This window comes from Aotus nancymaae, unplaced genomic scaffold, assembly GCF_030222135.1.
Source record: "Aotus nancymaae isolate 86718 unplaced genomic scaffold, 86718_ANA_hifiasm-v0.15.2.pri h1tg000057l, whole genome shotgun sequence".
Classification (NCBI taxonomy): Eukaryota; Metazoa; Chordata; class Mammalia; order Primates; family Aotidae; genus Aotus; species Aotus nancymaae.
In genome coordinates this window covers 24,773,380-24,785,701 of record NW_026988471.1, presented here as the reverse complement: position 1 = coordinate 24,785,701, position 12,322 = coordinate 24,773,380, and the positions used below count along the sequence as shown (strand labels likewise).

Sequence of the window (12,322 nt, the reverse complement as noted above, 5' to 3'; positions counted from 1 at the left end):
TGGTGTGGTTCGTCCCTGAGGAATGTGGCTGGCTGCAGCAGGGATTATCAGCTGCAGGAGTATATCTCTAGGAAGGTACTTCAGCATCTGAGGCATGAATCAACAGTTTACAACCTGCCAGGCTTGCAACCTAGGTGGTTCAGATATGACATTTTCCCACAAAGTTATGGTCTTCCCTTCCTTCACCATTACCATACTTGTAAATCATTGCTTTAGATGGCACAGCTCTTTCCTTCACTTTCTCCCCACATCCTTGGCATTTTTATAAATCACTGAAAATTCTTCTAAAAAACTTTAGCAAAATTGTGGGATGTTTTATAGCATCAGCCCTTAATGTGAGGAGACAGGAAGCCTGAAAGATTTAGTAATCATGTGCTCATCTAGTAATATCAAGGCACAAGTGGGCAGCCCACCTCATGCGTAGCAGGGAGTGATGCCCATGAGTGGGGGCATTTGCCACTTTAGGCAGCATGTGACCAACTCCCCGTTAGAGAAACCAAATACTGGCCAGTGGCCATAAGGAGAGAGGGGGCCTGCCTTACATTTCAACAGCTAGAATCTCTCTGCTTTGTAGCAGAAGTTAACATTCTCTTTATAGGATAAAAAATCTTTTTTAAAACTAAAGCTGGGAGCATATAATATGCAAGATGTTCTGGCTTGGAATATGATTTGAGAGTTGGTCCAATGGATATTTCCAGAAGTTGATGTCCATACGTCAGGAATGAAACTTTTTTTCTCTAACGTGTTGAAGTGTTTTTAGTCATTTAAAAAAATTACCTTAATTCTTCCGAACAGTTGAAAACTTTAATAATTACAGATGTTGTACAAAGCTGATAACTGTTACTCAGCTTTTTAATCAAGAAGCTTACATTGGAATGGTATGTTACTATAAATGACATTCATGAAATATAACCTGTGCCCTCTAGGTGTTGGCTTGATTGCTTCTGGCCAGTGTGATGTGGTTGTGGCAGGTGGCGTCGAGTTGATGTCCGACATTCCTATTCGTCACTCAAGGAAAATGAGAAAACTGATGCTTGATCTCAATAAGGCCAAATCTGTGGGCCAGCGACTGTCTTTAATCTCTAAATTCCGATTGAATTTCCTAGCGCCTGAGGTAAGGCTTGCGTTTGCAGGGCATCCCACTGCAGAGATTTAGAATTAGGTATGGCAGTGTGGACTCTGCTATGCTCTAATAGGTATAGATTCTATAGTTACAGGGTGGGGTTATTTGGTCAAGATGAAAAAAAGATGGTGGTTAGAAAACTTTCATTTGTGAGCCCTCTTTAGAGATCCTCTGCTCACAAAAAGCTTCCCTTGTCTTGGTCTTGATTGATTGATAGTAAACAAATGGATTTTAACTTTTCCAAATAACACAGAACAATCCTAGGTGTTGGAATAACAGGACACTGTTAACAGTGTCCCTGCTCCTTGGATATCTCCTTTCCCAGCTCCCTGCAGTTGCTGAGTTCTCCACTAGTGAGACCATGGGCCACTCTGCAGACCGACTGGCCGCTGCCTTTGCTGTTTCTCGGCTGGAACAGGATGAATATGCACTGCGCTCTCACAGTCTGGCCAAGAAGGCACAGGATGAAGGACTCCTTTCTGATGTTGTACCCTTCAAAGTACCAGGTAAAATGAAATGCTTCATGACGCTTACTAGGGAGTTCTGAGTTGCCTGAATTGCTCCTAAAACTCAAAAAAATCCCAATGGATTTTTCATAATTATGTTCTGTTTCCAAAATATTCAGTCTTTATTCTTAAACATGGACTCAAATTTTGATTTATGTTGTAACAATAGGTAAACATTTTTTTAAAATTTCTATAAGAGTGTCCTTTTTTTTTTTTCTGAGACAGAGTTTCGCTCTTGTTACCCAGGCTGGAGTGCAATGGCGCGATCTCGGCTCAGTGCAACCTCCGCCTCCTGGGTTCAGGCAATTCTCCTGCCTCAGCCTCCTGAGTAGCTGGGATTACAGGCACGCGCCACCATGGCCAGCTAATTTTTTGTATTTTTAGTAGAAACGGGGTTTTACCATGTTGACCAGGATGGTCTCAATCTCTTGACCTCGTGATCCACCCACTTCAGCCTCCCAAAGTGCTGGGATTACAGGATTGAGCCACCGCGCCCGGCCCTAAGAGTGTCCTTTTAAAGGCTGAGCACTATGAGTCATGCCTGTAATCTCAGCACTTTGAGAGGCTGGGCAGGAGGATCACTTGAGGCCAGGAGTTTAAGACCAGCCTGGTTAACAGAATGAGACTTCATCTTTAATTTTTAAAAAAAAAAGAAAGAAAGAAAAACAAAGTTTCCTTTTAGATCTTGCTGACATATTTTAGTTCTTATATACATGCCTGTTTTTAAAATTCCTGAATCATTTGACTTCTGTATAGAATAGCCAACGGTGAATGAATGTCTTAAGAAAATAGGATGTCCTATTTTTAGTAAAGCATTTACATGATTTCCCAAATGCCTTTTAAGAGTTTAGTTTAAAACTTAGTGATACATGATAATTATAAACACTTTCCTTCTAGTGAATAGGTAAGGTTTATATTTCATTTGTTTTTGTAATTTTTAAAGCATATTTCTCTGGAGAAGATATATAAGGCTTGTAGTTCCATAGAGTATTTAAAAAATCCTTTTTTCTATAGGAAAAGATACAGTTACCAAAGATAATGGCATCCGACCTTCCTCACTGGAGCAGATGGCCAAACTAAAACCTGCGTTCATCAGGCCCTATGGGACAGTGACAGCCGCAAATTCTTCTTTCTTGGTAACTGTCGATGCTATTTGTGTTTAGTGGTGACTATTCTATTTCTGTACTCTCCATAGTAAAACCTAAAATAAATTTTTTTGTGTGTATTATGAGTAGACGGTTAAAAATATAGTTATGTTAAAATAGAGTCATTAAGAAAAAATAGACTCCATTTAATAGTCTTAATTTTAACACTAAGTTTTAAGGCCTGAGAAGTCACCTAATCCAGCCACCATTCTGCTACAAAAGCGCTTCTCTTCAGGCACTTAAAAAACTTTTATGGCCTATGATGGGCCCTGGAAATGAAAAGAATAGACAATTGCAGTATAGCGAGATGCTGTGATGACTGTAAGCATAGGCTAGTGGAGAAAATAGAGAACCCCTGACCCAGATGTGGGATAGTCAGAGAGTCTTGTTGGAAGAGGTAAGACTTGAGCAGCAAATCTTGAAGGAAGAGCAAAAGCCAGTTTAAGAAGGCTTTTAACAGGCATTCTGGACAAAGGGAACAGCAAATGCAAAATCAAGGAAGTACAAGGGCAAGGGCTTCTTTGGGAAAAATGTAGGTTGGAGCATAAGGTATGAACTGGGAAGTCGTAGAAGACAAGGAAAAGTAAGCAGAAAGAGTAACAGGATACTTCTTCCAGCTCTGATTATTAGAAAACTGCTTCACACTGACCCCAACATTATTTTCTTGTAAGCATCATGGAACAAATATACCCATTTTTTTTTTAACTTATCCATATGTAGCTTCACATTCTTCCTTGCTTTTCTGACTCCTCCTCAATTAAACATCATTATTGATTCTCCTGCCGCTTGTAAGATGTGATTTCTCTTCTCTTACCACCTTGGCTATAGTCTTCTGGATATAGGCCATCTGGTCAAAGTTTCTTTTACAATATAACTCTCCCACCTGGCCATAAAGTCTTGAAAACATAGGCAGGTGTTTGACATATTCACCCATGGTAAGTGACTAATTAATGCCTGCTCTTGATAGGCTAGGGGAGTGGTACCTGGAGTAGTTCCAACAGGATGGAACGCCACCCCATTAAGCCCAGGTGGGGAAGGGCTGGTTCGATTGGTCATTTGCAAAACCAAATTGGATGATAGGGCTGTGTGGCATGGACTATACATGCCAGATCTGAATCCTTTTGATTACTTCTGGGGTATGCTAAAGGCCCAGGTTTTTTCAGCAAGAATCAGAACACAAATCATCAGAGGTGACATGTCACAATACACGGATTTTGGGGACTGTATTAGTGCACCACATTCATTGCAGTTTTCCACAGCACATTGAACCTGTTATTAATGTAATATCTGTAAACCATTTATTCCGTATGGTCACCTGTGTCTCCAGACTTTATGGACACCCTGTTGGTGGCTACATAGTCTCTTCAGGGTTGCTGAGTTATAAAAATATGACAGAATGTGGTAGAACTTACTTTGATTTTACAAATTATGAAGAATAGTTTCCTTTTCTTTGGAATTCTGGACTTTTGAGGAGAGCTTTTCTTTTTTGAAGTATGATATAGGACTTTTTTCAGTAGTACTTCCTTGTCCTCCAGCTTCTTGGTTGTTTTTGGGAAGAAATGTATGGGGCGTATCCAAAGAGGGAAGATTGTGGTTTTAATGTTCTCAGCTGATTCTCCCATTGGTTTCATTGGTTTGCTCATTACAGAGTATATAAGTAGAATAAAATGACCTGTAAGCCATGGACAGGAAGCAGCTGAGAAACAGCCCAGAAAATGTAAAAATAAATAAATAAGAGATATGTTTATTTTGGTTCATATTTTGTGCCAAAAGCCAAAAACTTTGGCTTAAATAAGTGTTTATTATGAACATTTCTTTCTTTTTTTTTTCTTTTTTTTTTTTTTGAGACGGAGTCTCGCTCTGTCGCCCAGGCTGGAGTGCAGTGGTGCCATCTCAGCTCACTGCAACCTCCCATGTCCTGGATTCAAAGAAGTCTCCTTTCTCAGCCTCCTGGGTAGCTAGGACTACAGGCACGTGCCACCACACCCAGATAATTTTTTGTATTTTTACTAGAGATGGGGTTTCACCGTTTTAGCCAGGATGGTCTCGATCTCATGATCTCCTGATCAGCCTGCCTTGGCCTCCCAAAGTGTGTGAGCCACCATGCTGGGCCATGAGCATTTATTTCTAAAGTTACCTCACGCTGATTCATTTTGATAATTATGATACTATTGAACAGCCTCCTCTACCCTCATCCTCCAAAAATGAGTCGGTTTGTGTGTGTTTGAATTATGATTTAATGATGGATACAATGAAATAAGTGGTGTTCTACAGAATCTCTGTTTAAGTCTAATGAGTTAATAGAGTCAGTTACAGAATATATAAGATGGCTGGAGAAAGACCTCCAGACAGGCTGGAGAATTTTAACATTGTGCTGGTTGACATTTCAGACTGATGGCGCATCTGCAGTGTTGATTATGGCAGAGGAAAAGGCTCTGGCCATGGGTTATAAGCCGAAGGCATATTTGAGGTAAAGTAAATGTTCAAACGAATCGTCTCTGATTTCTTTATTACCAGAGCTCACCTGTCTATTTTTTTACCCTATTTTTTTTTAAGGGATTTTATGTATGTGTCTCAGGATCCAAAAGATCAACTATTACTTGGGTAGGTAGCAGTTTCTATCCTTGGACTATAATCACAAGTATTTGATTGCCCACATTTTATTATACTGGTTAATAAATGGTTAACACTGGTCTGTTATTTATTTATTACACTGGTTTGAGAGTATATTAAGCCCTGAGTTCATAATTGGTTTATGTGGTGTTTTTTGTTGTTGTTGTTTTTTTTTTAAATAATAATCCTTTCTGTTGGTATATCATTTTACAGTTTTGGATTATTTTCCATTTTTTCCTATAAGTTTTACATATATATATATATATAGTGTGTGTGTGTGTGTGTGTGTGTGTGTGTGCATACATATATATAACTTGTATTCTTTTCCATTAAGATATCATGGGCATTTTTTCATATGGCTACACACCCTGCTACACAGTCTTCCTAACAGCCTTTTATAAAAGCCTCCCAATGTTGAGACTCTCTCCCGCTCCCTCACAAGGCGGTAGCCTCACTGGCCTCCACTGTGACCTTCACATCAATCAAGCCCTTTCCCTTGCATTGCTGCAACTCTGTGAACTCTGTTCTTCTAGTTCTTCATGGTATTGGCTCATCCTTATCCCTCATTGTTTATTTATTAATAACATGAAGAACTAGAACTCTCTTTTCCTTACCCCTCATTGTTTATTTATTTATTCTCTGACTCTGCAACATAATAAGGGTAGAGGGCATGTCTGTCCAGTTCACTATTGTATCTTTAACATTTAATTAGTACAGGAAAATCAAAGAATGAGTGAAAAGACGTTAGAGTACCTATGTAAAACTCAGTTTGGGGAACATAACGGAGCTTATTAAAAATTAAATTTTTAAGATACTATTTATTTTTTCTTTTCAGACCAACATATGCTACTCCAAAAGTTCTAGAAAAGGCAGGATTAACCATGAATGATATTGATGCTTTTGAATTTCACGAAGCTTTCTCAGTAAGTCATTTGAAAGGCACATATGAAAGGACTGTTGTAATAAAAAATGTCATCCATATTTGTGAGAGAGAGCAGGGCATGGTTTATAATGTGAATAAAGCAGGAATGGACCTGTATGTTTTAAGTACTGACTCACATTGCTGGGAGGCGCCCAAGGGGAGTGAAGCAAGGACTACACATACGGTGTGGGATAACATACCTTCTGAAGCTCTTAGAGATCCTTCCAAAGAACCAAATTGTTTCTTTAGGAAATTGCCACTGAAAACTGATTCATGGATTTGTTCAACTTTAAACCACACCTACAAGTTGTTACACTTTCATAAACCATACCTATAAGAAAGCGTAGAGGAACATGAATAACAAGGTTCTTACTCAGTTATTTTCTCTTCCAGGGTCAGATTTTGGCAAATTTTAAAGCCATGGATTCTGATTGGTTTGCACAAAACTACATGGGTAGAAAAACCAAGGTGAGTTTCCAATTTTAAAAAATGCTTGAATTTCCAAAGCACATTAATAATTGGATCTTAGTAACCTGCTGTTAAGAATATGAAGGGAAAGCTGCTCTTTCTTTTGAAGAATTTTGTGTTTCATTAAATATATTTATTTCTCAGTTTAAAAGTAGAAATTCTTTTTTTTTTTTTTAAAGACAGGGTTTCACCGTGTTGGTCAGGCTGGTCTTGAACTCCCGACCACAGGTGATCTACCTGCCTTGGCCTCCAAAGTGCTTGGATTATAGGCGTGAGCCACCACGCCCAGCCAAAAGTAGAAATTCTTTACCAAAATAAAATTCCGTGTTGTATTTTTTTCCTTGAGTTCTGACATTAGATGAAAAATAAATGAACTCCTGACTTTTCATCTTGACCTAGACTTACTTTCTTTGCAGTAAAATTATTTGTAATGTCTGATGTTAGATATTTTCCTCTATCTCTCTTACTTCATAGTACTAAGAGTCTGGCTTGATCCTGATCTTAAGTAAAACTTATCTTTACATTTGTGTCTTTGTGGGAGCCAGGTTGGATTGCCTCCTTTGGAGAAGTTTAATAACTGGGGTGGATCTCTGTCCCTGGGACACCCATTTGGAGCCACTGGCTGCAGGTTGGTCATGACAGCTGCCAACAGATTACGGAAGGAAGGAGGCCAGTATGGCTTAGTGGCTGCCTGTGCAGCTGGAGGGCAGGTACGTTACAGTGTGTCGTAGGACTCTCCAGAGAGTCATTTTCTTGGAATGACTAGAATGTTTGATTTAGTGTGAAACTTTTTTAAAGCAATCAATATTTTTGATGATCTTGGGGATGGGGAGTGGGGAGAGATAACTTTATAATGATAATACTTTGTTTTTTGTTTTGGGGATTTTTTTTTTTTTTTTTTTGAGACAGAGTCTTGCTGTGTCACTCAGGCTGGAATGCAGTGGTGCAGTCTCGGCCCATTGCAGTCCACTTCCCGGATTCAGATGATTCTCGGGCCTCAGTCTCCTGAGTAGTTGAGATTACAGGCGTATACCACCACGCCTGGTTAAGTTTTGTATTTTTAGTAGAGACGGGGTTTTGCCGTGTTGGCCAGGCTGGTCTCGAATTCCTGACCTCAAGTGATCCACCTGCCTTGGCTTCCCAAAGTGGTGGGGTTACAGGCATGAGCCACCATAACCTGCCATAATTCTGATAATTCTTTGAAAGGAAACTGCTGTTTAAACCAAAGCTATTTTTCCCTAATATAATGTTTATGTTAACATCTTGATATATTTTCTTCTTTAATAATAAACTTTTATTTATCCAGTCACCATAAGATTTTATAAAATCTCTCCAAGAGAAACTATCTTTCTAGAGAACTGAATTATACCTTAATTGGGGAATTAATTTACCTCTGGATAACGCTGCTGTTCAGCTGGGGAAATATGTTGTTGACAGATTGTTTTCCTTTCTACCTCACTTGCACTACAGACCCAACTTCCTGAATGCCGTAGCATTTCACTGTAGGAATAAAATCCAAAAGGAAGACTGTAGTTTGGTTTTTGTTTTGAGACAGAGTTCTGTCAGAGTTCTGCACTCCAGATTGGAGTGCAGTGGTGCCGTCTAGGCTCACTGCAACCTCTGCCTCCCGGGCTCAAGCGATTCTCCTGTCTCAGTCTCCTGAGTAGCTGGAACTACAGGCGCCTGCCACCATGCCCGGCTAATCTTTTTTGTTTTTTAAGTAGAGATGGGGTTTCACCATATTGGCCAGGCTGGTCTCAAACTCTTGACCTCAAGTTATCCACCCGCCTCAACCTCCCAAAGTACTGGGATTACAGGCATGAGCCACCACGCCTGGCCTGTTTTTTTTAATCCCGATGTGAACAAATTTTCTTTTCCTCTAGATTACAGAAACTTTTTGTTCCTGATCAAAATGAATAAATATTTAAGAGCATAAACAGTCCAGGCACAGTGGCTCACGCCTGTAATCCCAACACTTTGGAAGGTTGAGGCAGGTGGATCACTTGAGGTCAGGAGTTTGAGACCAGCCTGGCCAACATGGTGAAAACTTGTCTCTACTAAAATTGTAAAAAAATTAGCCTAGTGCATGGGTGTGCACCTGTAATCCCCGCTACTTGGGAGGCTGAGGCAGGGGAATTGCTTGAACCCGGGAGGTGGAGGTTGCAGTGAGCCAAGATGGCACCACTGTACTCCAGCCTGGGCGACAGAGAGAGACTCTGTCTCAAAAATAAAATAAAAGCATACATATCTTACATTCCAGAGCCCTTTTTAATGGATTTTCCTCAGAGACTTTGCAGAAATTAAGGGGTCAGCTATTTATCAGTAGGAACATTTTGGACTTTATGATCACAAATGTTTTCTAATCTGTGTTATTTCATCTACAGAAAACCATGGTCCATTGAGACTAGTGGTATCCCTCTCTCTCTCCTTGCCAGGCTTCTACCAGGGAGATAACTTGTACACATTACACACAAGCATAGGGCGTAATCCACATAGAGTGATGCCTGCAGATTTGACTCTGTGTTCCCTAATTCTTTATCTAACATGTAAAGTATAAATAACACAGTACTGGATGCTTTTATGGATGAACAAGGAATGATGCCTAGCACCTTTCTTCTAGAAGTCTGTAGTATAGTGAAGAGAGAAGATAAGATGCATCTGATAAACGAGGTTAAACTTGGCATTGTTTCCTCAAGAGCCATGTGAGCGGCACCGACATGATTGGAGACAGAGGAGAAATCCATCATGGTGAATCTAGAGCAGGGTTTCTCAACTTCGGCACTAACAGTTTGGGCAAAATAATTCTGTTGTGGGGGGCTATGCTGTGTGTCATAGGATGCTCAGCATGGCCTCCACCCACCAGATAGCAGTAGCAACAAACTCCTCCCCACCCCTGCCCCATGTACACACAGTTGGCACCACCAGAAGTGTCTCCAGGTGTTGCCAAATCTGATCTAGAGCAAGAAAAAACATGGAGCATGAAAATAGCGTATTTTAAATAAAGCTAGAGAGGGCCAGGAGCGGTGGCTTATGTCTGCAATCCCAGCATTTTGGGAGGCTGAGGCAGATGGGTAGCTTGAACCCAAGAGTTTGAGACCAGCCTGGGCAACATGGCAAAACTTTATCTCTACCAAAAATACAAAAATTAGCCAGGTATGATGGCACGCACCTGTGGTCCCAGCTACTCAGAAGACTGAGGCGAGAGGGTTCCTTGAGCCCGGGATGTTGAGGCTACAGTGAGCTGTATTCATACCACTGTACTTTAGCCTGGGTGACAGGGTGAGACCTTGTCTCAAAAACCAAATAAATTAAAATTTAAAAATAGAATAACATGAGGTGTATTCTACCTTATTCAGGACAACCCCCAAGTCCAGTCAAACCTTCCTATCCCTGCTATTTTTGTGTCTGCTTGTGCCTTTTCAATGTATATAACAGGCTGGGCACAGTGGCTCACGCCTATAATCCCAGCACTTTGGGAGGCCAAGGTGGGCAGATTGTTTGAGCTCAGGAGTTCGAGACCATCCTGGACAACCTGGCAAAACCCCATCTGTACTGAAAATACAAAAACTAGCTGGGTGTGGTGGTGTGTGCCTGTAGTCCCAGCTACTGGGGAGGCTGAGGTGGGAGGATCACCTGAGCCCAGGAGGTTGAGGCTGCAATGAGCCGTGATCAGGCCACTGCACTCCAGCCTGGGTGACAGAGGGAGACCCTGTCTCAAACAAACAAAACACCAAAAGTACCTAACAGGTTATTTTAAACTCCAGTGTATACTTGATTGAGAACAAAGACCACTCTTTAAACCCGCACAGTGTTCAACTTGGCACTTTGTAAATAATAGTTTGTTTTATTTACTTTATTTGTTTTTTAGAGACAAGGTGTCTAAAAAGCCTATGTTAGGATTTAGACTCATCTAAACTAAGGGCATGACTAGTACATAGCACTGTGCATACTGCTGGAGAAAAGATACTCTGCTTCTTCCCTTTGTGGTCCCTCAGATCATCTCCTTAACCTACATAGAATAGTGAACAAGGGACAAGCCCAGCCTTTGGAATCATCTAGATGGTTTCAAATCCTAGCCTTGTTACCTTAATAGCTTTGTGATTTGGGTGAGTCACTTAACCTTTCAGAGCCTCAGTTTTCCCCTCTAGAAACCTACTTTTATTGGTATTTGCTATATCATGTTTATTTTTGTACAGCTAAAAAAGCCCCTGGATTTCTTATTTTAAGAATCCATTTATAGACCATTGCTAGGAATTAGATTCTGTACTAGACAGAGCCTGATGCATATATGTATATATGTATGTGTATATATATGTATATGTGTGTGTATATATATGTATGTGTGTGTATACATACATACACACAAATATACCATATGTTATTTAATGTCCACAAAAGCTCTATGAAGTAGACACTGTGAGCCCCATGTTACAGAGGAAATTCAGGTTCAGACTGACTACAAACCTTCCCAAGATCACACTGATTGAATGGCAGAGCCAGGATCAAACTCCAAAGGCTGTACTTTTCTCACTGTTCTCTCCTGTCTCTGTACTAGCTGGATTCGTCACCATTCATTGCTCTAATTGGACTTTGTTTTCTTTACAGGGCCATGCTATGATAGTGGAGGCTTATCCAAAATAATAGATCCAGAAGTAACCTGAAGTTTCTGTGCAACACTCACACTAGGCAATGCCATTTCAATGCATCACTAAGTGACATTTATAGTTCCTGGCGCCTCTTAGGAAAACAATTCTTGTGGCCTTCTGTTAAATACTTTGCACTTAAGCCTTGCCAGTGTTCTGAGCTTTTCAGTAATCACAGTTTATTGCTCTTTCAGGGATTTCTGAGCTGCCAGAAGCTCACACAGAGATGTGTGGGTGATTGTTTTTGGACTCTGTTTTCAGTAAAGACTAAATGAGTGTTTGCAATTGGGAAAGAGGTCAGCTGAGATTTGGAAATTATCTTTGTAATATTTGCAAATTATACTTGTTCCTATCTGTGTCCTAAAGATAAGTGTTCTCTATAAAATACAAACCAATGTGCCTAAATTAACTTAATTGTAGAAAAATAATTCAGAATCTAAACATCACTGAAAACTTACAAAAAATGTTTAGATACATAAACATCATGGTGGTCAGCCTTAATAAAGTGGAGGAATATTGGAGAACTCTTTGCGTCATTTTTTATTGGTCAGGGGAGGGTGGTTCTCTTGGCTTAGGACCAGATTTTCCCTTGAATTACTCATTTATTACTTCTATTTTGGTCAGTGGCTAGGCTGCTGGGAACATAAAGACAGTCCTGTTTTTATCGATTGATTGATTGAGATGGAGTCTCGCTCTCGCCTGGGCTGGAATGCATTTGCGCGATCTTGGCTCTATTTTGGTTAATGGCAAGACTGCTGGCAACATAAAGACAGTCTGTATGTATGTATGTATGTATTTATTGAGAAAGAGTCTCGCTCTCGCCCAGGCTGGAGTGCAGTGGCGTAATCTCAGCTCACTGCAACCTCTGTCTCCCAGGTTCAAGCGATTCTCCTGCTTCAGCC

General features: G+C 40.4%; 1 protein-coding gene across 3 annotated transcripts in view; it reads left to right on the top strand.

The window, feature by feature from the left end:
* Positions 1-11,944, top strand: part of HADHB (hydroxyacyl-CoA dehydrogenase trifunctional multienzyme complex subunit beta) — a 34,621-nt gene extending 22,677 nt beyond the window's left edge. For all 3 annotated transcript variants that reach the window (XM_021668436.2, XM_021668435.2, XM_021668442.2), the window contains exons 8-16: positions 927-1,114; positions 1,449-1,629; positions 2,644-2,765; positions 5,165-5,244; positions 5,331-5,378; positions 6,223-6,310; positions 6,703-6,777; positions 7,323-7,487; positions 11,383-11,944. In XM_021668436.2, the coding sequence (XP_021524111.1) occupies positions 927-1,114; positions 1,449-1,629; positions 2,644-2,765; positions 5,165-5,244; positions 5,331-5,378; positions 6,223-6,310; positions 6,703-6,777; positions 7,323-7,487; positions 11,383-11,418 (983 nt within the window). In that variant the 3' untranslated portion in view covers positions 11,419-11,944. The remainder of the gene's footprint in view (positions 1-926; positions 1,115-1,448; positions 1,630-2,643; positions 2,766-5,164; positions 5,245-5,330; positions 5,379-6,222; positions 6,311-6,702; positions 6,778-7,322; positions 7,488-11,382) is intronic.
* Positions 11,945-12,322: the final 378 nt, after the last annotated feature.